Raw genomic sequence first — 24,362 nt, 5'->3', positions numbered from 1 at the left:
TACATGTCCTAACACTATACCTTGTCTTACCATAAAGTGACATTTCTCAAAATTCAAGACAAGGTTAGTGTCAACACATCTAGCTAAGACCTTGGCCAAGTTTTCTAAGCAACAATCAAATGAATTTCCATAAACACTGAAGTCATCCATAAAGACTTCCAGACAATTCTCCATTAGATCGGAAAAGACACTCGTCATACACCGCTGAAAAGTAGCAGGTGCATTACACAGTCCAAATGGCATCCTTTTGTAGGCAAAGGTGCCAAAAGGGCAAGTGAATGTGGTCTTTTCCTGATCCTCAGGAGCAATGTGAATTTGGAAGTAACCAGTGAATCCATCAAGAAAACAATAATGGGATTTACCCGCCAAACGGTCCAACATCTTATCGATAAAGGGCAATGGGTAGTGGTCCTTCCTTGTAGCGGCATTCAATCTTCTATAATCGATGCACACTTGCCACGCATTTTGTACTCTCTTGGTGACCACTTCACCATCATCCTTTTTAACCGCAGTGATGCCTGATTTCTTGGGAACAACCTGGACCGAGCTCACCCATTCACTGTCAGAAATTGCGTTTATGATACCCGCATCAAGTAGCCTGACCTCCTTCTTTACCACATCGAAGATGGTTGGGTTGAGCCTTCTTTGCGGTTGCCTAACCGGCCGAGCTCCCTCTCAGAAAAATATACGATGCATGCACTTGCGAGGATTAATCCCCACAATATCGGTTAGGCTCCATCCAATTGCCTTCTTGTGCTTTCTTAAAACATCTAGGAGCTTCCCTTCTTCTTCACTAGAAAGCTCACTAGCAATAATGACCGGAAAATTTTGGTTGTTCTCTAAGAAATCATATTTCAAATAAGATGGAAGAGGTTTCAATTCACTCTTTGCCTCAAGCTGAGGTTCCTTGTCTTCAGGCTCACTGATGAGCGGATAATTTATACGCTTTTTGGCATTATTTTTAGTATGTTTTTAGTATGTTTTAGTTAGTTTTTATTATGTTTTTATTAGTTTTTAAATAAAAATCACATTTCTGGACTTTACTATGATTTTGTGTGTTTTTCTATGATTTCAGGTATTTTCTGGCTGAAATTGAGGGACCTGAGCAAAAATCTGATTCAGGGGCTGAAAAAGGACTGCAAATGCTGTTGGATTCTGACCTCCCTGCACTCGAAGTGGATTTTCTGGAGCTACAGAAGCCCAATTGGCGCGCTCTCAATTGCGTTGGAAAGTAGACATCTTGGGCTTTCCAGCAATATATAATAGTCCATACTTTGTTTGAGATTTGATGGCCCAAATCGGCGTTCCAAGTCAGCATAGAAATTCTGGCGTCAAAACGCCAGAACTGGCATAAAAGCTGGAGTTAAACGCCCAAACTGGCATAAAAGTTGGCGTTTAACTCCAAGAAAAGTCTCTACACGTGAAAGCTTCAATACTCAGCCCAAGCACACACCAAGTGGGCCCGGAAGTGGATTATGCATCATTTACTCATTTCTGTAAACCCTAGGTTACTAGTTTTCTACAAATAGGACATTTTACTATTGTATTTAGAGAAATCTTTGGACGTTTGGTCCTTAGACCTTTGAGGCTGGCCATTCGACCATGCTTAGACTATTTTCACTTATGTATTCTCAACGGTGGAGTTTCTACACACCATAGATTAAGGTGTGGAGCTCTGCTGTTCTTCATGAATTAATGCAAAGTACTACTGTTTTTCTATTCAATTCACGCCTACTTGTTCTCTAAGATATACACTCATTCTTCAACTTGATGAATGTGATGATCCGTGACACTCATCACCATTCTCACCTATGAACGCGTGCCTGACAACCACTTCCGTTCTACATGCAATCAAGCTTGAATGGGTATCTCTTGGGTTTCTAATCTAAGATTAGAACCTTCGTGGTATAGGCTAAAATTATTGGCGGCCATTCCTGAGATCTAGAAAGTCTAAACCTTGTCTGTGGTATTCCGAGTAGGATCTGGGAAGGAATGACTATGACGAGCTTCAAACTCGTGAGTGTTGGGCGTAGTGACAGACGCAAAAGGATCAATGGATCCTACTCCAACATGATCGAGAATCGACAGATGATTAGCCGTGCGGTGACAGCGCATTTGGAACATTTTCACTGAGAGGACGGGAAGTAGTCATTGACAACGGTGATGCCTAACATAAAGCTTGCCATGGAAAGGAGTATGAGTGATTGGATGAAGGCAATAGGAAAGCAGAGGTTCAGAAGGAACAAAGCATCTCCATACGCTTATCTGAAATTCCTACCAATGAATTACATAAGTATCTCTATCTTTATTTTATGTTTTATTCATATTTTAATTATCTTAAACTCCATAACAATTTGAATCCGCCTGACTGAGATTTACAAGATGACCATAGCTTGCTTCAAGCAGACAATCTCCATGGGATCGACCCTTACTCACGTAAGGTTTATTACTTGGATGACCCAGTGCACTTGCTGGTTAGTTGTGCGGAGTTGTGACAAAAAGTTGAGATTACAATTGTGTGTACCAAGTTGTTGGCGCCATTGATGATCACAATTTCGTGAACCACTAACGGAATTCATTCTCAACAACTTTCTCTTGTTCATCCTCTTGATCATCCGCCTCTTCAACAATAGGATAGCACAACTTGTTGTAGTCTTCTTTTCGCACTTCCGCTACCACTTCATCGATTACATCACATTGGAGAACGGAATGCTCTTCGAGAGGATGCTTCATGGCTTCTTCCAAATTGAACTTGATAGTCTTATCTCCAACCTCAAAGGAATATGTGCCAGTGAAGCCATCTAACTTGAATTTAGAGGTCTTAAGGAAGGGTCTACCAAGTATAACGGAAGATGAGCTTCTATTTTCTGTTGGAGGCATTTCAAGGATGTAAAAGTCAACCAAAAAGACCAAGTCCTTGATTGCCACAAGTACATCTTCTGCTATTCTCATCACCATGATCACACTTTTATCGGCTAAGGCAAACTTCGCCGTCGACTTCTTTAATGGAGCTAATTTCAACCGCACAAAGATAGAAAGCGGCATGATGCTTATGCAAGCTCCTAGGTCACAAATACAATCATGAAAAATGCGTCCACCAATACAACAAGACACCAAACAAGGTCCAGGGTCAACACATTTCTTTAGAATAGGCTCCATCAAGGAAGAAATTGAACTACCCAAGGATAATGTCTCCAACTCTCCTATCCTATCCTTGTGTGTACACAAGTCTTTCAAAAATTTTGCATACTTCAGAATTTGTTGGATAGCATCAAGAAGTGGTATGGTTACCTCAACCTTCTTGAACACTTGAAGCATGTTCAAATCAAATTCCGGTATTTTCTTTGCTTTCTTCACCATGGAAGGGAATGGAATAGGAATGGACTCATCCACTATAGCTTTCCTCTTGGGTTCCTTAAGGCTTACTCCTTCTTCCTCTTGCCTTTGTCTACCTCTTCTTCTTTATGTGGAGCTTCAACAACCACTTCTTCCTCATGAATGTCTTCCATGACCCTAGGAGGTATCTCCTCCAATGTAGTCTCTGACCGTAGAGTGATGGCGTTGAGACTACCCTTGGGGTTTGGTTGGGGTTGGAATGGAAGGTTAGAAGAACTTGAGGGTTGGTTGGTATTGTTGTTGGAGGGGGCATGGTCATCTTTGAAAGCATGTTGGTGAGATTGGCCAATTGAGTGCCCAAGGCATCAAATTGAGCCTTATTACTCTCGTTCCGTTTCTCCATAGCGGCTCTAAGCTCATCAACTTGATTGGTGGAAGATGAAGAGGTTTGGTTGGATTGTTGTCTATGGTGTGGTGCTTGGTATTTGGTGTAGTTATTTTGGTTTTGGTTGGTGTGATTTTGGTTGGCTTGGTGGTTGGTGTTGTTATGGTAGTATTGAGATGAAGATTGGTTGTTGTTGTAATAAGAAGAAGAGTTATTCCATCTTTGGTTTTGATTGCTCCCCTGTGCATTATCCCTCCACCCTTGATGTTGATTACTATCATGAGGGTAGTTATTTTGGCCTTGAGAAGGATAGGGTGGACGGTTGTTGTAATTCACATTGGCCACTACAAGGGCAGGCTCCTCTTGAATTTGATGGCATTGATCGGTATAATGTGTGGTGCTAGAGCACAAATCACAAATCCTAGGAGGGCCTTCAAGTTGAGCAATTGAGGATGGGGCTTGGATGGCTTGGATGGAGTAGTATTCCTTTTTATCTTTTTGTATTTGCGTGAGGATAGTGGCCATGTCCCCAAGCGCTTTGGTCAAGCTTGCTTCGGAAGGGGATGGTTCTACCACACCCTTGAGAGGATTACTTCTCACCCTTACATGTTGTGTAGCCTCGGCAACATCATTTATCAATTTCCAAGCTTCTCCCTCCGTCTTGTTTTTCGAAAGAGAACCACCACTAGAAGCGGTGAGCAACTTCTATCTTCCACACAAAGACCTCCGGTGAAGTAGCTAATGAGCAAGTGAGTGTTCAATCCATGATGTGAACAAGATTCCAATAGCCTCTTGAACCGATTCCAATACTCATACAAACTCTCTTGGTCTCTTTGCATTATACTCGAGATCTCCTTCCGGACATAATCGATCTTCTCTGGTGGGAAGAACTTATTTAAAAACTCTCTTCTCAAGAAATCCCAATTAGTTGCAATCTCATCTGGTAGCGAATAAAACCATGTTTTTGCATGCCCTTCAAGAGAGAAAGGAAAGGCAAAAACCATAATAGCCAACTCATCGGCTCCATGCCTTCGGGCCGTAGAACAAGCAACTTGAAAGTCTCTTAGATGTCGGATGGGGTCTTGACCCGGCAACCCATGATATTTAGGAAGTAGATGTATCAAGCTACTCTTCAATTCAAAGTTTGGATCAAGGTTAGGATACCTTGCTTGCAAAGGTTGAAGTATGATATCTGGAGCTCCTTGCTCATGCAAAGTGATCCGCCGTGGCTCCGCCATGTATGGTTCACCTGTGGGATACAAAGATGTATTAGTAGTGCCAACAGAAGAATAGGAAGTAGCAGACTCCAAGTCACTCTCGGTACCGCCTAGTGATTCGGTATGTTCCTCAAGAGAGTCCGAAGTACTAGCCGTATAGTCCAACCGCCGTCTAGCTTGCCAAGTGTGCAACAAGGTTCTTTCAATCTCAGGGTCAAACTCGGCTAAGCTAGAATTCAGTTGAGACCGAGTCATCAAACTTGGGAGTCATAGCACACATATAAAAGAAATATAAACTATAGCTAAGTAGTGAAAGAAAGTAAACTATCTACAATGTTCACATATTCACATAACCAGTATCAAGGAATATGTTGCAACCATTTCCCGGCAATGGCACCAAAAATTTGATGTACACGGGTACCGTCGGTAAGGAATTTCACAAGATTTCCGCGTTGCAAGTATAGCCCTCAACTGACAAATAATCCGCGAATCAAATTTAGAAAGGAATTGGTTGTCACAAGTTCAACCCCAATAAAAGTAACCGAAGTATTCAAACCTCGGGTCGTCTCACAAGGAATGGGAAAACATGTGCAACAACATTGGTTAAAATTCCGGGGTTGTGAGTCATGAGCGAGAAATTAAACTAGGAATTTTAACAAGCAAGTAATCTTGGAGTGCAAGAAACTAATTCAAACAACTAAAACAAGATGTGAGAAATTCCAAACTAACAAGATAACATTCAATATAATTCTATTCTAAAACTAAATAATTAACTATAACTAAGACAAAGCAATTAGGAATTTTGGCTTTTCAAATATGAATACAAAAAGCAACTCTTGGCTAGACATGGGAATTGGGGTTACTATTCTTGTCTAACAACCATATCTTGACAATTATAAGGAACCAAACTCATTAAGTCTACTTCTATACTTGAAGTATGTTAAATGGTTTAGTTAACATCAACCCATAAGGTCCAACCTCACTACTAATTAACCTAGTAGTTGGCTAGTGTCAATGGCTATCAAATTGACCACTAAGGGTTTCCAAATCATCAAATCCATTAGACCCAATGACTCAAGTTTACCCAATTCCCTTAGCCTAGGCTAAGAGTAAAGAGAACTACTCCATAATCAAAGGAAACATTTCATCAAACACATGGTAAGTATTAACAAAAGACATATTCAATTTTCAATTAAATTGGAACTACAAGTACCCACTAACAATTATCAACATACAATCACTCAAACAACACAATTAATCATAAAAATCATCAATGCAACATTAGCAAGTCAAGATTCACAACATTCATGAAATGGGTAATAAATGACAATTGACAAGAAATTATAAAACTAACACAAGATCTAAGCAAAATTATATTAAAGAATTCAAATTAAGCAATTAAAACTAGTAATTAACAAGATCTACTTCAGAATTCAACAAGGGAAGATCAAATCAAAGCTAGATCTAGAGAGGAACAAGGGTTTCTCTCTCTAGAAGAACAAGAACCAAAAAACTAGCTAAAAATTATGTCTAAGTGTAAAATGAATGATCCCCCCTTTTCCCCCTAGCATCCTTGGGTCTTTTCCATGCAGAAATAGCTTGAATTTAGGCATCTTGAGCCTAAGAAATCGCCAGGCATGATTTCCTTTAATGAGGTCACGTGTAACTTATCACGCGTACGCGCCATGCGTGCGTGCGCGCCGATTGCTTTTGTGATCCACGCGTGCCTGCCATGTACGCGTGCGCGCCGGTATGGATTTTCCTAATCTGCGTAGATGCGTCCATCCTTGCGTGCCGCTTCCAGCTATCTACATCCACGCGTGCGCGTGAAGTGTGCGTGCGCGTGAAGTGCGCGTGCGCGCCCATGATGAAGTTCCCAAAATCCAAATCTTCATGTTCCTTCCTCTTGTGCATACTTTGTTTCTCTCTTCTAGGCCATTCTTATCCTATAAATCCTGAAATCACTCAACAAATACATCACGGCATCGAATAGCAATAAAAGAGGATCAAAATGTAGCAATTCTAAGGCAAAATAAGCATGTTTTTCATCATGAAGCAAAATTAGGAAGAGAACACAAAACCATGCAATTCTTATGAATAAGTGTGAGAAATATTGACAAACCCCCCCCCCAAATTCTATACAATATAAACCACAAAATTAGGGTTTATCACATATGTAGACTGTTTTAAAAGAAATGAAGAGTTGCTTAAAGAGGTTAATAAGCTTAAAGAAGACTTAGCTAAGTTCACTCAAAGTTCTGAAAATCTAAATCAAATCTTGGCTAGTCAAAAACTACTTTATGATAGCTGGCTTGGGTTTCCTCAAAGCTGTTGAAAAGTCTTCTTTTGAAAACATTGCTTCATCTTCTAATGATATAAGGTTTCAAAACCTAGCAAGCTTTAACAAAACAGCAACTCCAAGATTTTGTAGACTGTGTAACCGAAATGGCCACTTTTCCATTCAATGTTTTTTTGGTGAAAGAATGATTGGTGACAAAGTTTGCAAAGTTATTTTTGACTATAATGGTTTGGGACAAAGGAGATGGTTTAATGTAAAAGGATCCAAAAAAATTTGGATACCTAAGGTCACTTGAGCTTATTTTGTAGATATGCCTAGCATCCAAAAGGAAGGACAACATGTGGTACATGGACAGCGGATGCTCTAGGCATATGACCGGAAAGACAACCTTCTTCATTAGGCTTGATGAGTATGATGGAGGGTTTGTCACTTTCAGTGATGATGGTAAAGGAAAATAGTGGCCATTGGAAAAGTTGGAAAAAGTTTTTCTTCTTGTATAAATGATGTACTTCTTGTTGATGGATTGAAACATAATTTACTAAGTGTTAGTTAACTATGTGATCTTGGATGTGAGGTTGTTTTTAGAAAGTTTGTGTACTTAGTTGTTTGTGAAAAATCTAGGGATATTTTGTTTGAGGCTAAAAGGTGCAATAATGTGTATGGATTGACTCTTGAGGACTTGAAAGAACAAAAAGTGACATGTTTTACTTCTCTTGAATCTGAGAAATGGCTGTGGCGTAAGAAATTGGGTCATGCTAGCATGTACTAAATTTTTAAGCTAGTTAAGAAAAACTTGGTTAGAGGAATTCCAAATATTAAATTTGATAAGGATCTTACTTGTGATGCTTATCAATTAGGCAAACAAGTAAAATTCTCTTTTAAACCAAAAGATGGAATTTCAACCAAGAGGCCATTAGAGATGTTACACATTGATCTTTTTGGTCCAACAAGAACTCAAAGTTTAGGAGGTAAACATTATGGTCTAGTGGTGGTGGATGACTACTCTAGATTCGGTTGGGTACTTTTTCTTGCTCATAAAAATGATGCTTTTCATGATTTCTCAACCCTTTGCAAAAAAATTCAAAATGAAAAAGATTTAAAAGTTGCCTATTTGAGAAGTGATCACGGAAAAGAATTTGAAAACCAAGATTTTGAAAAATTCTGTGATGACTTTGGAATTGCTCATAACTTTTCATGTCCTAGAACTCCCCAACAAAATGGGGTGGTTGAAAGAAGGAATAGAAGCCTTCAAGAGATGACTAGGGCCATGTTACGTGAAAATGAGATTCCAAAATTTTTATGGGCTGAAGCTGTAAATACAGCATGTTACATTTTGAATAGGACCATTATTAGAAAAGGGTTAAAGAAAACTCCTTATGAGCTATGGAAAGGAACCCCTCCTAATCTTAAGTATTTCCATGTTTTTGGATGCAAATGCTTTGTACTTACCAACAAAGAAAATCTTGGTAAATTTGATCCAAAATCCTATGAAGGGATGTTTGTTGGATACTCCACTACCAGCAAGGCTTAGAGAATTTACCTCAAAGAACATAGAACTATAGAGAAATCCATACATGTAACTTTTTGTGATTCTAATTCAATTCCCAGCATTGTGATAGAAAATGATTCAGATTGTGAAGATGCTGTCAACAAAGAAACAAGTGAGGAAAATCCCAAGTCTGCTCAAAATGAAGAATCTGTCCGTCCAGTTTTGTCTCATCAGAATGGAGGAGACATTTCTGTTTTATCTCCTGAGCCAGCAAGAGAATCTGGAACAGAAAAACCCAATGAAGCTCATCAAAGCTCAACACTACTTCGGAAACCAAGAGAATGGAAGTCCATGAGGGGTTATCCTCACGACTTTATTATTGGTGATCCCTCTCAAGGTGTGACAACAAGATCCTCAACCAAAAAGCAATCCGAACCAAGCAACTTTGCCCTCTTGTCACAAATGGAGCCCAACAATGTAAAGCAAGCTCTTGAAGATCCATCATGGGTCAAAGCCATGCAAGAAAAACTTGCTCAATTCGACAAGAATGAGGTTTGGACATTAGTACCTCATCCGGATGGTAAGAAGGTAACGAGTACTAAGTGGGTTTTCAAAAATAAACTAGGTGAGGATGGAAAGGTTATTCGTAACAAGGCTAGATTAGTGGCCCAAGGTTACGATCAAGAAGAGGGTATAGATTTTGATGAGTCTTTTGCTCCGGTAGCTAGAATGGAAGCAATTAGGTTGCTTCTTGCCTATGCTTCCCATAAGGGTTTTAAAATTTTTCAAATGGATGTCAAATGTGCTTTCCTTAATGGCTTTATTAATAGAGAAGTGTTTGTGGCACAACCCCCCGATTTTGAAGATAAAAAATTTCCAAACCATGTTTTCAAGCTTCCAAAGGCTCTTTATGGCATTAGACAAGCTCCAAGAGCATGGTATGAAAGGCTTAGTGCCTTCTTGTTGGAAAATCAATTTCAAAGGGGTACCACTGACACTACTTTATTTATAAAAGCATCTAATGATGATATTCTCCTAGTTCAAGTTTATGTGGATGACATTGTGTTTGGGTCGGCCAATGAGTCCTTGTGTGAAGAGTTTGGAAAACTCATGACTAGTGAGTTTGAAATGAGTTTAATGGGAGAGCTAACATTCTTTCTTGGTCTCCAAATTAAACAAACTCCTAGTGGCACCTTTATTCACCAAGGAAAGTATGCTAAAGAATTAATCAAAAAATTTGGCCTAGAAAATTCCAAACCAATGGGTACTCCAATGCATCCAAACACTAAACTTGAAAAGGATGAAAATGGTAAAGATGTGGATGAAACTAAGTATAGAGGAATGATAGGTTCACTCATGTATCTTACTTCCTTTAGACCGGATATTGTTCAAAGCGTGGGTGTATGTTCAAGATTTCAATCTCACCCAAAAGAATCCCATCTTTCAGCCGTTAAATGCATCATTAGATACATTAAGGGAACTAGTGATTATGGCTTATGGTATCCAAAATCTGATAATTTTTGTGCAGTAGGGTTTTGTGGTGCAGATTATGCGGGAGATAGAGTGGATAGAAGAAGTACATCCGGCATGTGTTGCTTCCTTGGAAGCTCACTTAACATGTGGTCAAGCAAAAAACAAGCCACCGTAGCTCTATCTACAGCCGAAGCTGAATATATTTCTGCATCTGCATGTTGTTCACAATTAATTTGGTTGAAAACTCAATTGGAAGATTACAAATTAAAAATCAATAGTATACCCTTATTCTGTGACAATATGAGTGCTATAAACATTTCTAAAAATCCTGTTATGCACTTAAGAACAAAGCACATTGAAATTAAATATCATTTTATTAGAGAACATGTGCAAAAGGGAACTATTGATATTCAATTTGTAAAATCTGAAGATCAACTTGCAGACATTTTTACTAAACCCTTTTGTGAAGACAGATTATGCTCTTTGAAAAAAAGTTTGGGAATGATAGAATTAAGTTCTGTTGATAATTTGTGAAATTTTTTGACACTGTTTAGTTTTATCTCATAGGAAGGCAGGAGACATTTTTAGGACGTGAGGAACGGGCCATGATTCAGGGGGAGACTGAACTAATGTTAATTATCTTGGGCCCCACCAAATCTCTTTGACCTTACTCTGACCTGTTTTAAGTTCCTCTTTGTGTTAATCACATTTTTTTAAGTTGTCATATCAAATCTTGTTGGAAGAGGCTATTGTCAAATCAAATCTTTTATCCTTCCCTCATCCCTTGATTCTAGGAGCTAATCCTTCAGTTTTAATTTTAAAAAGAAACTTCTCTTGGTTAATAACCGAGCCATAATGGGTAATAACTACCCCACTTCTCTCTCTCCAATTAGCATTTAATGCTTCCCTAACCTCCCACATCTCTCCACTCACTTCGGTTCTCCCTTCACCTTCCCCTCTCCACTTCTCCATTTTTAATATCATGAAAAAGAAAACTGCTCCAAGGAAAAGTGAACGAATTCTTCTCTCCAAAAAATCCTCCACCCCTCAAACCCACACTCATATACACATTCATTCTACATCTTCATCATCTCTCTCATCATCATCTAAGCAAACAGACACCATGAGGAGAAAAATGATAGCAACGAAGACTTCATCAAGAAAAAAGAAGGAACCCGTGGTTGAAGAGGAAGAGGAGTCTCACACCTCACCACCTCTCTCACCACCGAAGAAGGCAACCCCTGAACGAAGTTCACAGAAGACCAAAAGCTTTGTGTTACATGACACGAGGGAACCAGCTAATCTGGAATCATTGGAATTCAAAAATAAATTCAACAAACCATTCACACTTTGATCCTGCTAGATTCAATTCGTGTACCTCCTATGAGTTCCACAAGGAAGTATTGGAGAAACGTCACTTGTGTGTCTCACACCTGGTGAATCTGGACTCACTTGCAGCCAAAAGAATCAACTTCTCTCCTCTATTTGAGAATCTGAAATAGACCCCTCTGCTCTATATTCAGAAACCCGTTTACCCAGGATTGGTACGAGAATTTTATGCTAATATGAGGCTGATCGATGGTACCATTCACTCATACGTAAAGCGGGTATATATGACTCTGAACTCGAAGACGATCAATGCTGCCCTAGGCTACACTGATGAGGGACCAAGAGCGTACATGTCTGAAAAATGGGACTCTCAGGTTGGAGTCACATACAAGATTGCTCTGCAACAAATCCATGAGAACTTGTCTGGCTTGGATGGCACCATCCCTACTCACAAGGCCCTAGGTCCTGAAAACTCATTACTGCATAGAATCATTACTCATATTCTGACTTCACAGAGTGGCTCACATAACAGAGTAAATATTTCTGACTCTTTTGTGCTTTTTGCTATTGTTACTTCCTCTTCTATTTCTTTTGCATACCTTATGATAAGGCATATGCGGGAAGCTGTTAAAAGTACCAAAAAGGCAAATCTTTCCTATGGCATGTTTCTCACCAGCATTTTTGAATATTTTAAAGTTGATCTAACAAATGAAGTTGTAGAGAATAAGGTCTCAATCATTAAGGGAGGAGGAGTTTCAAGTACAATAAAAGGCACCAAAGGGAAAAAAAGCAATGCCCTCTGACAGTGACCTAGAAAGCTGACCGGCCGAGCCATCCAAAGTGACAGATTTAATAAGAGAAGTACTCACTGAGTTTTCGAATATGTCTAAACTAATGGTGGATTCATACAAGGCTCCACGCAAACAAGCTTTTGAAAGTGAAAGGACGTGGATGAAATGCCAAGAGAGGGTGGGCCTAATGCTGCAGAATTTCGAAGAAGAGATGGGGGGTGCCAATGATGATGATGCAGATGGCTTTGAGTACAATTTATCTGATGATTGATCACTATGTTTATTGTTGATTTTTGGCTTTGTTTATTTTGATACTTTGTAGGATGTTATGGATACTTTAGAACTGTGATACTTGGTATTTTGGTACAAGTTATATTTTGGATCTGTTGCATATCATTGTGTTTTTGCAGGTTTCCCTTTGATGACAAAAGGGGGAGGAAAGCTGAAGAAAGCCAAAAAAAATTGAAAAAGTTGCTTGAAAAGTAGTTAGAACTAAAAACAGGGGCTGAAATCAGGTTGATTCATGATTACCCCTGTACATGTGTGCTGTTCTGATTATGTTGATGTGATGATCTGATTATGTTGCTCTGATTTAAGTTTATATTTTTATACTAATTTTGCAAGTTTATGGTTATAATGATCTGTTTTTGGCTGTGATAAGTTTGTTTAAACTCTGATAATTTTAGTTTAAATAATTTGCAAATCTTATTCAGTTTGGGTGATGACCTAAAACAGTTTCATAGATTGTAATTTACTGTTTGGCAAATCCTTTTGGCAAGAAACTACTTTTTACAAGAGTTAGTTTGATCCAAAGTATGTTGAGTTTTTAATATATGTTGAAAAGTACTCTGAAGGTACTCAAGCATGCTTCTTTTTTTATTGTTTTGATTGAGCAAAAAAAATTTTATGATAACAAATTAAGTATTTGTTTATCCTCAACTTTGCTCATAAATCAAGCCATTCAACATTACAGAATTTTATATGTTGAATAACACAGTTGCCTTAAGCTTGATTTCAAAAGTTACAGGTAAAGCTTCCCTTGGTAAAATAGCATACATTAAGGGGGAGCCATGTAACAATTGGAAAGGAAGGAATCCAAGTATTCAAAGGGAGTACTCTAATCTTTAATCTCTTTCCATTTTAATTTTTTTCAATAATGTTTGTCATCAATGGGGAGATTGATGAGTTTGGAAAACTCCAATTTAAATTGATGATGATCAAACATTATTAAAATAATTAGTTGCAAAATTATTAATTTGATTTTAATCCATATGTGTTAATTAAAATAATTTTGCTATGCAGGTTTTTGCTGTTGGGCCGAAATATAGCAAGCCCATTGGGATAAGTTTTTCAATCTTGGTGTGAAATTGTTATGGCTGATTTATTATTATTCTTGTTGGGCCTGATTTGATATCTATTAGCCCAAATCAACTTTGATGGACAGATCCACTAGCTTGGTCCAAATTGAAAATGAGAAAGAGAGATCCATGCATGTTTCCATGGATATCATATGCATCTTTGGATGGATTTCAAATTATGTTTCATTGCACTTAATGCAGACATTGGAAATAGGAAAGAGAAAATGAAAAAATGGTGTGATTACCTTAAGTGTTCTACACGCTTCTAGGGTTGGGTTTCGAAACAATTAATTTATGTCTTTCTATCTCTCTTCTCTTTCTTCTTTCTTCTTCATTCAGTCATATCACAGAGGAAACTATGGAAGCTATGGCAAGCTACCGAAGAGAAGAAGAAGCAAGTAACAAGACCATTGTAATGATGGCAAGAAAAAGAAAACAAAAAGTATGTTGTGGCTGAGATTTTTACTACAAATGGTAAGATTTGGTGAAGAGATCTCAGCTTCTCCATACCAAAAATGGAAGAAGAAAATTTTGGTCAGTGGAAGAAAATCTCAGAGAGATGGCTCGACTCTGCTTTGTGTTCACTCATCACAGAAGGTAGCTAGGGAGGCTACGTGAAGGAGGAAGCAAAAGTGGAGCAAAAGGAGCTGTCATGCATCAAGAAGCATCAAGGGCTAGGAATCCTTCTTGGAGTGCAAGTCAAGATGGATGGCTCAGATTGATGAAGTTTGGTGTAAAGGGAAGACTCAGAGGTAATTGCATATTGGTTTTAGCATTCGGTTATCTCTCCTCTCTCTGGCCGAACCGATTTTTCATGAAGAAGAAGAAGCTTAGCTTGGTTCTTTTGGTTTCAACCGTGGAGGCTTCCCCCTCTATAAATAAGGGTGAACAGTCAGGGCTTGAAGCAAGGAGTGAGAGTGCAAGGCACAAAGTTCTCATAGCTACCTAAGCTGACAGAAGTTCTTCTGCTTCAATGTTATCTGTTTTGTAATTTTCTGTTTAATTTTGTCTGTCTTGAGTCTCATGGAAAAAGGCAAACAGTGAAATTTGTAAGAAAAAGCCATAGAGCGGAAAAAAGGTAGAGAGTACAAAATTAAAAGAAAAGTCATAGATGTCCTTAGAGGTCCTTTGTACATCTGTGTTATGTTTCATGATTCTGTGGGAATCTCCTTGCAAGTTGGGTTAGCACTTAGCAGTTGAAAGCTTGGCAGTGACCAAGTCAAGTTCAGGATTGGGGCTTAGATTCTGGACTTGTCCCGGATATGAAGGGTAGTTCCTAGGGAGAATTGGTGTATGTAATCATGAAGATTATAGTGAAATTTCATCATTGTTGTGATGGAGACTGGATGTAGGCTACATTGCACTTGGCAGTTGAACCAGGATATATCGTGGTGTGATTCTCTCTCATTCTTCTACTCCATTTCTGTTTTTGCTGCTTAGGAGATAAAACTGAAAATATCTCGTGCCGGGTTACGAGATAAAAAGAAAAGGTCTGTGGCTGGGTACGAGACAAAAATCAAAAAGTCTCCAGAAGTTGTTACAAAGACCAGCAAATTTTAACAAGCAAAAAAAGGGGCTAAGATTCAACCCCCCCTTCTCTTAGCCACTGAAAAACCATCATCCTTAATTTCGATTTTTGATTAGCTTAGGCTAGTGAGAGTGTTTATCATTTAAATGTGTGAAATTTGGAAACATTGGTTTGGATAAAAAAGTGTTTTTATATTTCTATTGAAAATATTGGGAATTGGGTACATACTCATGCATTGAATGTTAAACCATATGCATTGATGCTCTTTATATTTTAGTTTGAAAAAAAATGATGACAAAGAAAAAGAAAAATATATAGAAAAAGAAAAAGAAAGAAAAAGAAAAGCAATAAAAAGGGGACAAAATGCCCCAAAGTGAAGTTAAATAATAATCAATGCATATGAGTTGTGATAAAACAGAGAATGCATGAGTGTGTGAAAAAGTGAGAATTATGGGTAGTTAGGTTTCTTTAGAATTTTATAGGTTGTTATATAGGTTAGGTGGGAAGTTTAAGTTAATCAAATATTCAAATTTCTAGTCCACTTGACCAAATACAATCTCACCCTGACCCTAGTCCCATTACAACCTTTGGATAAGTCCTCATGATATTTGTATACATGCATGAAATAATTGTTAATTGTTAGATGAAAAATAAATCTTAGAAAGCATGATTAGGGGAGAATTAAGTGAATCAACCCTATACACTTGAGTGACTAGAGCGGATATACATCCGGTGAGGGTTCGATTACCCAATTACATGTTTTCACCCATGATCATCTTTTCTGGCAAGTTTGTAAATTCTGTTCAATAACTCAAATCAATTGTGGATTTGACTTGGTTGTTAATACCTTTAGCCCTTATGCTTATATATGTATTCTTGGAAATTAATTTATTTTGACCAAGTGGTTGCATTCATTTAGATAGGTGCATGTAGGTAGATTGCATATAGATAGTTTGCATTGAATAAATGTCGATACCCTTTGTTTCTTTCTTGAGTTTAGCATGAGGATATGCTTGGTTTTAAGTGTGGGGAGGTTTGATAAACCCCAATTTTGTGGTTTATCTTGTGCTTAATTTAGGGAATTTTATCAACTTATCTCACATTTATTCAATGAAATAGCATGGTTTTGTAATTCTCCCTAAATTTGTGCTTAAGTGTAAAAATATGCTTTTTAGGCCTTAAAATAGCTAAATTTAATTCACCTTAATTCCATTCGATTCCTTGATATGTTTGTTAAGTTATTTCAGATTCATAAAGCAAGTATTGGATCGAAGAGATGAAGAGAAAAGCATGCAAAGTGGTATTCATGAAGAAATGAGCATTTGGAGGAATCAAGGCCACGCGCATGTGTCGTCCACACGTATGCATGAGAAGGAGGTTCATGGCCACACACACGCGTCATCCACGTGTACGCGTGAGGTGGAAATTTGCCAGCGACGCGTACGCGTCGTACATGCACACGCATGATGAGCGTCACGTGACTCACTTAAAGTGAATTCGCTGGGGGCAATTTTTGAGCTTTCCAGACCCAAGTCCAACTCATTTCTGAAGCTATTTGGTGCAGAACTCAAGATGGGTCATGGGGGAGCAATTAGTTAGTGTAGGAAGCATGCCTTAGGTTAGATCTAGAGAGAGAAGCTCCCTCTTCTCTTTAGAAATTAGGGTTCTTAATTTAATTTTCTTTTAGATTTAGGTTTTAATTTCTTGTTTCCATCTTGTTTTATTTACAATTTCTTGTTCTATTGTCTTGATTTTCCTATTTCTTCTTGTTAATTTCTCATTTTGGTTACTTTTATGTTCATGCACTCTTGTCAATTTCAATTTCTTTTAATGCAATTTGAGGTATTTCAGGTTTAATGTGCTTTCTTTAGTTGTTATTAATAATTTCTTGCATTGTGTAGTAGTAGATTTTATTAATTCTTGCATTTTGTGATGTTTATTTTTGTTGCACTCTAGGTGTTTGATAAAATATTTCCATTAGTTGTATAGTAGTTTTCTACATTCTTGGCTTAGAAAGAGGAATTAGGTGCTCTTGAGTCATTAATATCCAACTTACGTTGGTGATATAGAGTTGTTAGTTACTATTGTTTTCATTGACTCTAATCTCTTGCTAATTCAATTAGTAAGTCGATTAGGATTTTTGGATTGAGATTAACTAGTCTTATTTGACTTTCTCTCGTGTGAAGATAACATTATACCTTCTTCTTATGTTGGAGATGACTAAATAGGATTAGCTCTTGTTAATTATTATATGCTAATTAATGACTAGGATAGAAAGCCTATATTCTCAATCCTTGCCATGAATGCCACTTTTTAGTAGTTGTTATCTTTAATTGCTTGGTTTATTTTCTTGCCCCTTTTTACCAACCCAACCCCTTGGATACCATAACCAATAATATGCATACCTCACTGCAATTCCTTGAGAAGACGATCCGGGACTAACACTCTCGGTTATTTTTATTGGGTTGGACTTGTGACAACCAAAATTAAACTTTGATTGAGGATCAATTGTCGGTTTGGGCTATGCTCACAACGAAATTATTTTGTTAAATTCTGAACTGGTATAAATTCTTCTTTCAGGTTGAAAAAGTTGTACTTAGAACAAGTGCAAAAGTAACTTAAATAAATACGCCCTTGAGGCGTAAATACGATTTAACAACTCGACCCACACAAGTAACAAATAAATCATATAAAATTCCAAGCCTACGAGCTTATCTCTACAAGTTCCGAAAATAAACGACCTGTATTAAAAACAAGTCGTATAAAATGGAACAAACTTCACACAAACAAGTTGTCCAAAGAAAACTTGTTCTGGCATCCACAACAACATAAGGATAACTCGGTTTAAACGAGTTATGCGAGTCAACCGTATTTTTAACGAACTTGTGTCGAGCACAAGTCGTGTCAAACTGAAAGTAAAGTTTTAAAAGTGATTTGTATCAAAATGAACCACTAAAACAAAATTGAAACAACTTGATATAAAATGAGTTGTAAAAAATCAAAAGGGTATAAATAATCCTCCAATCAAAAAGTTTGGGTAAAATGAGCTGTATCATAAACAAGGATAACACCGTTGTAAAAACTAGAAAGGGAAGGGAATAAGCATATAATCCCTTCACCTAAAGCGAAAATTTATGCTCGACAAAGTGCAAAAATCATGAGCCGACCCTTTTAATGGTCGCTCGGATAAAGCAGTGAGGCTCAAATTGGTATCCAATGGTTATAATACGGCTTGATGATTTAAAACAACTCAAGCTCATAAGTTAAATGAAATCGAGTAAAAAATAACTATATGATCTAAGCAATTTGTATTAAAACAAATCGCACAAAACAACTTGATATATGACGAGTTGTGCTTTAAAAAAGTGACTTGTATAAAAAACAAGTCATCTATAAAAAGCTTAGAATGAAAAGTTGAACAAATCATTGAAAGGCTTCATTCGATAATCCAAACCGCTTGATTGTTCGAGTCCGGCTTCATAAAGCTCGACTTCGAGCAAGGACACAATGGATAAAGCAACAAAGTCCGATGGCTCTAAAGATGATCTGATATTTTAAAAGGACTCAAAGTGAACAAGTTGTAAAACAAGTTGTGAAGTCCTAAAAACAACTCGGATTTAAACGAGTTGTATGAAATCAGATCAAGAAATAGCCACGTTTTAATTAAGCGATTTGAAACGAAACAAATTGTAAAATCTTAAAACTACTCGTATCGAACGAGCTAGACGAGTTTATACTAAGAAATAGTTATGAGTTTTGAAATAAACGATTTGTATCAAAACAAGCCGTACAAAATCAATACTTTAAGTTTCAAAAATGATTTGTATTAAAATAAGTCATTAAACTGCAAAACAACTCGAACTAAACGAGTTGCATGAAATCCAATAAAAAAAAATCATGTCTCAAAATAAGCGATTTGTACCAAAAATAAAGTCATGCAACAAATCTTCAATCTTCAAAACAACTCGGTATAAAACAAGTTGTACAAAATTAGAATAAGTTTCAGAAATGTGATTTGTATTAAAACAAGTCATGCATCCTCAAAACAACTCGAATTGAACGAGTTGTACGAAATTAGGACAAGAAATATTCTCTGGTTAAGCAAGATTTGCTAAAATCAGTTATACAGAGCCTACAAGCCTTAAATAACTCGGAAAGAACGAGTTGTACAAATCAGTTCTAGAAAAAGACTTGACCAAAAACAAGTCGTATAAAGAGAGCAAGTTACACAGAATGTGAAAATGACTTGTAATATCAAGTCACCAAACGACAACTTTTAAGAAAGTAACAACTAAACTATAACAAAATGATAGCGCACGGAAAAAGCGCACAAGTAGTTGCGGAGTAACGTTACGAAAATGTTACATCATTCAAATCATGTTGAGTCGACCGATCTCCTTGATTTCAGACCTCAAATCTACTAAACAACTTATCCACATCTCAACATTTTGACTTGGTCATCTAATTGCTCGAGCATGACTTTGTAATGCTCGACCTCGAGTAGGGGCACTGTTCATGCACTGGCCCATAATTTAGCCAGTCATAAAATAAATAAAGCCCAGCCTACAAACATCGTTCAGATCTACCCCTACCCGACCTCACAAGGTCGGACATAGCGACATGAGTTCAGTCCCACTTATCTAAATAAGTAACTGACACCTAAGATATGTCCTATTTATTTAGAAGGAAGATCTCAACAACTTCTCCAACAAAAGGGAACGGTTATCCACCCTTAAAGGTAAAACTACTCTAAAAGGTGGTTATCTATTTTATTATAAATACACTCACACCCTCAGATATATTCAAGTTCCAATCTACTAAAAACCTACCTAAAATTCATGCTAACTTAAGCATCGAAATCTCTTGCAAGTACCAACCCCACCCCCTCACAAAAAACACGGATGGCGACACCTAGGCACTAGAACAAGTTGAATGCTACTTCAAAAGGAATTTAGATCTCACCTTCAGATCCAAATCACTGTTTTAAATAACCCTCAAAACAATCACGTTGGCATTTTTTTTTTACTGATATATTTTTGGTAACATGTTCGTTTTTACGTTTACTAGTTTAATTATATGTAATTTTGTGTGGTTAAATAATCTATAATCATTCAAAAATAAATCAAATAAAATTGACAAACTTATTGGATATTGATGAAAACAGTTTAACATAATATATGTGTTGAATTTTGAATAAAAAGTTTTCGTTAAAAAGATCGTTTAATCTATTTTATGATTAATGTGTTACATTTTGTACTTATGATACTAATATTATGGTTCATTATTTTTGTTAAATAATTTGAATTATATTTTATTAATGCACCGAGTTAAATGCAGTTTTTATTAAAGTCAATATGAATTTAAAAACAAGTGATGATGTAACAACTGGATTAAACCATCCCGTGCTAAACTAGTATCCCTAATAAAAATGACGAATAAATGATCATTTGTACTCATAAGAAATGAAAATGCTGACATATATATCCACACTAAATTGAAACTAAATTTGTATTTACGAAAGATATTCTTTGTGTAACAAAAATACTTTATTTTTAGAGGATTTGAGTGCCATGCAGAATATTTTTGTTACACAAAGAACATCTTACATGAGTACAAGTTTAATTTCAATCTAATATAAATATATATATCAATATTTTTATATTTTATAAATACAAATGATAATTTATTCTAAAAATTGTTTGGCAGAGCCTTATCGAGAAGCTTTAGTGATTAAGGTTCTTGATAAAAATTATAGTTACACAGCTCTTTCACACAAGCTTCGGATGGTTTGGCGCATCAAAGGTGGCTTTGATCTGCTTGATGTGGGGTTTGGGTACTTCATGGTAAAATTCGATGCATGTGAAGATCGTGAGAAGGTCATGCTTGGTGGTCCGTGGTTGATTGAGGGGCACTATGTTGCTGTAAAACCGTGGGATATAGATTTTCGGCCATGTGAGCAATCCTTCGGGTCTACGCTTGTATGGGTTCGGATTTCGGGGCTCCCAATCTGGTGCTATCAGGAACAGGCCATGATGCGTATTGCTTCTGCAATAGGAGTTCCCATCAAAGTGGACTTAGCCACTAAATTGGCTGAGAGAGGACGATATGCCCGAGTATGTGTTCAAATAAATTTAGGACTGCCAGTGATCAAACATATCATTGTGGAAGGCGTAACTCATGTAGTGGAGTATGAAAGTTTAAATTTAATTTGTAACTCTTGTGCACGTTATGGTCACGATATGGCACAGTGCTTGGGTAGAGACTCTAGGGAAGGAAAGAGTGTTGATTCCGATGCCACCAAGCCACGGGACGGTACAAAGGCAGTGCCACATCCTGAGACCAAAAGTCACAATTCAAATGAAGTAGAACCTAATGTGGTAGGTGGCGTTACTGGCGAGAATCCTGCATCAAATTTGCAAGAAGATTTGGAGGCTAATAATTTGGAAGGAAATAATGTTGATGAGGCTTGCATGCATGATGAACCAGGCTGGGAGCAAGTTGTGAGGAAAGGTAAAACCAAGCTGTGTCAGAAGCAATCTAACAAGGTCCAAAGAGGCATTCAATCCAGAATCGATTCGGGTAGAGTAATCAGGCCCACCATTCACTTCTCTCACACGAATGGATCAAGCTCCTATCGTGCTAGGGTCGGGTCACGAGTCAAGGTCGGACACAGCGCTTCCCGTGTTGGTGAGACGTCGATCTCCTCAACCCGACACACCCCAGTGCCTTGCGGGTCCTCTCTCCGGAAACGACCAAGGCCGGGGTCCCTACAGAGCTCGCCAGTTGAGAAGAATGGAGGCACGGTGGTGGAAGCATCGTCATGTCTTCCTACAACCGTGAAGGAGGGTGTTACCGTGGCGGTTCCATTGGAGAAGGAAGGCGCATTGCCGGCTGTTACTGCGTCGGTAGGCGGGATTAAGGAGATATTCCAGGGAGATCCGGCAAACCTGAAGGTCACGGGAGTCACTTCCGCTGGGCAAGCCTCGGTTTGAGGTTGGTGAAGCACTTTGATTTCCTTGTTTTATATTTTTATATTTTATATTATGGATAGTTTAAATATAATAGCTTGGAATATTAGGGGTGCTTCTAATAAGTTAGCCCGGGTGAATTGTAAAGAGCTGGTTAGGAAATTTAAACCTGTAATTTTTATCGTGGTTGAAACTCACTGTCCTTTTCAACACTTGAAAATGTTCTGGGAAAGACTTGGTTATCATCCTATTGGTATAGTGGAGGCGTCAGGACACAAGGGGGGTATTTGGTTCCTTTCTGCAATACAGGGTGTTCACTGCAAATGGGTTGATGCTTTCGATCAGTGTGTTACAGTTGAGGTTCAGGTAAATAATGTGATTTGGAGGTGTAGTGGTATCTATGGTAGTCCTCAATTTAATACCAGAGTTTTGCTATGGGATTATCTTGTTACTCAGTCTTCGTCTTTCTGCGGGCCATGGATCGTTCTTGGTGATTTTAATGAAGTACTATTCTCTCATGAATCTAAGGGTTGCCTCTTCTCGAGTCATCATGCAGATCGGCTTGCTGCCTCTCTAGGGGATAGTAATCTGTTTGACTTGAAGACTATTGGAAGACAATTTTCTTGGTACAGAAGGGTTAAAAATGGTGTTGAGGTGGCGAAAAAACTTGACCGGGTTTGTATCAATAGTGGCTGGCTATCTCTATTTCCAGAGGCTTACGCAGAAATTTTAAATAGGCTTCAATCTGATCATTGTCCTATCCTAGTACGCTGTACAGGTCGTCCCCAACCGAAAAAGAATAGACCTTTTCGGTTTATTGCAGCTTGGGCAACTCATCCGGGGTACAGAAATATTGTGAACCAGTCATGGCAGGCTGGCTACAGAGAGATGCACGGCAAGCTTTCAGAAGTGCAGAAGAACTCTTTGGAGTTTAATTCTAAAGTCTTCGGCAATATTTTCGTTAGGAAATGCAAATTGGAGAGACAGATTAATTTCCTTCAGAAGCGACTTGAAGTAATGGAAGATTTGTCTATGCGGCAAAAAGAAAAATAGCTGATTGAGGAATTTAATAACACGCTTGTGCAGGAGGAACTTCTATGGTTTCAAAAATTCAGAGAGCAGTGGGTAAAATTTGGGGATAGAAATACCAAGTTCTTTCATGTCCAGACTCTTGTGCGGAGAAAGCATAATAAGATTCATGGTCTCTTTCTTCAAGATGGGGTGTGGGAAACGGACCCGGATGTCCTTAGAAGGGAAGCTGAATCCTTCTATAAACGCCTATTCTGCCAGTCGGAGGATGTAGACTTAGGTTGTCTTGGTGATGTGCCACTGCCTTCCCTGAATGATGAAGCCTGTTGTAGCCTCACAGCGCCAGTTACTCTGGAAGAAGTTAAGTCGGCTGTTTTCAGTATGCATTCTTTTAAGGCGCCGGGCCCTGATGGGTTTCAGGCTTTCTTCTTTAAAGAATACTGGAAGATTGTTGGTTTTGATGTTTGGACTATGGTTCGTCATGCGTTCTCTGGTTTGGATATGGATCCAAGGATGATGGAAACTCTTGTGGTTCTTATTCCGAAGGTAGAAAACCCGGTTTCCATGAAGGATTTCCGACCAATTAGTCTCTGTAATGTGGTTTACAAAGTTATAACGAAGGTCCTGGTCAATAGACTTCGTCCCCATCTCAAAGAGATTATTGGGCCCCTTCAAGGAGGGTTTATCCCGGGGAGAGGAACCCCTGACAACATCATTGTAGCACAAGAGGTTCTCCATTTCATGAAGAAGACAAAGTCAAAGAAAGGCACCCTGGCCTTTAAGATTGATTTGGAGAAAGCGTACGATAGAGTGGATTGGGGATTTCTGAAACAAACCCTGGTGAGTTTTGGCTTTCCTCCTCCGACAGTCAATCTGATTATGCGTTGTGTCAATGCTTCCTCACTGTCTATCCTCTGGAATGGGGATAGATTAAATAGCTTTACTCCGAGCAGGGGTCTTAGGCAAGGAGATCCTATATCACCGTATCTGCTTGTGTTGTGTATGGAGAGATTGTCCTGTTCTATTAATCAGCAAGTTGATAAGGGCGTGTGGAAGCCAGTTGCGGTTTCTAGAGGGGGTCCAAGAATTTCTCATTTGATGTTTGCCGATGATTTGCTTCTTTTCTGTAAAGCTGAAAAACAGCAAGTTCAAACTGTAAT

General features: G+C 38.1%; 1 protein-coding gene across 1 annotated transcript; it reads left to right on the top strand.

Moving 5' to 3' along the window:
• Positions 1 to 11,812: 11,812 nt before the first annotated feature.
• On the top strand, positions 11,813 to 23,226 carry LOC148561345 (uncharacterized). Its single transcript, XM_088490745.1, has 4 exons — positions 11,813 to 12,287; positions 20,912 to 22,191; positions 22,483 to 22,539; positions 22,702 to 23,226. The coding sequence occupies exons 1-4, from the start codon at positions 11,813 to 11,815 to the stop codon at positions 23,224 to 23,226; spliced, it is 2,337 nt and encodes a 778-aa protein (XP_088346871.1).
• Positions 23,227 to 24,362: the final 1,136 nt, after the last annotated feature.

Source organism: Arachis ipaensis, chromosome B6 (genome assembly GCF_059453495.1).
Source record: "Arachis ipaensis isolate K30076 ecotype BB chromosome B6, ASM5945349v1, whole genome shotgun sequence".
Lineage (NCBI taxonomy): Eukaryota > Viridiplantae > Streptophyta > Magnoliopsida > Fabales > Fabaceae > Arachis > Arachis ipaensis.
This window is presented reverse-complemented; position numbering and strand designations above follow the sequence as displayed.

Coding starts and splice junctions, on each gene's coding strand:
- LOC148561345 (XM_088490745.1), top strand. CDS start 11,813: ATGACTCTGAACTCGAAGACGATCAATGCTGCCCTAGGCTACACTGAT. Junction 22,192..22,482: donor CTTCCGCTGGGCAAGCCTCG/GTTTGAGGTTGG, acceptor TCTGCAATACAG/GGTGTTCACTGCAAATGGGT. Junction 22,540..22,701: donor GTGTTACAGTTGAGGTTCAG/GTAAATAATGTG, acceptor CATGAATCTAAG/GGTTGCCTCTTCTCGAGTCA.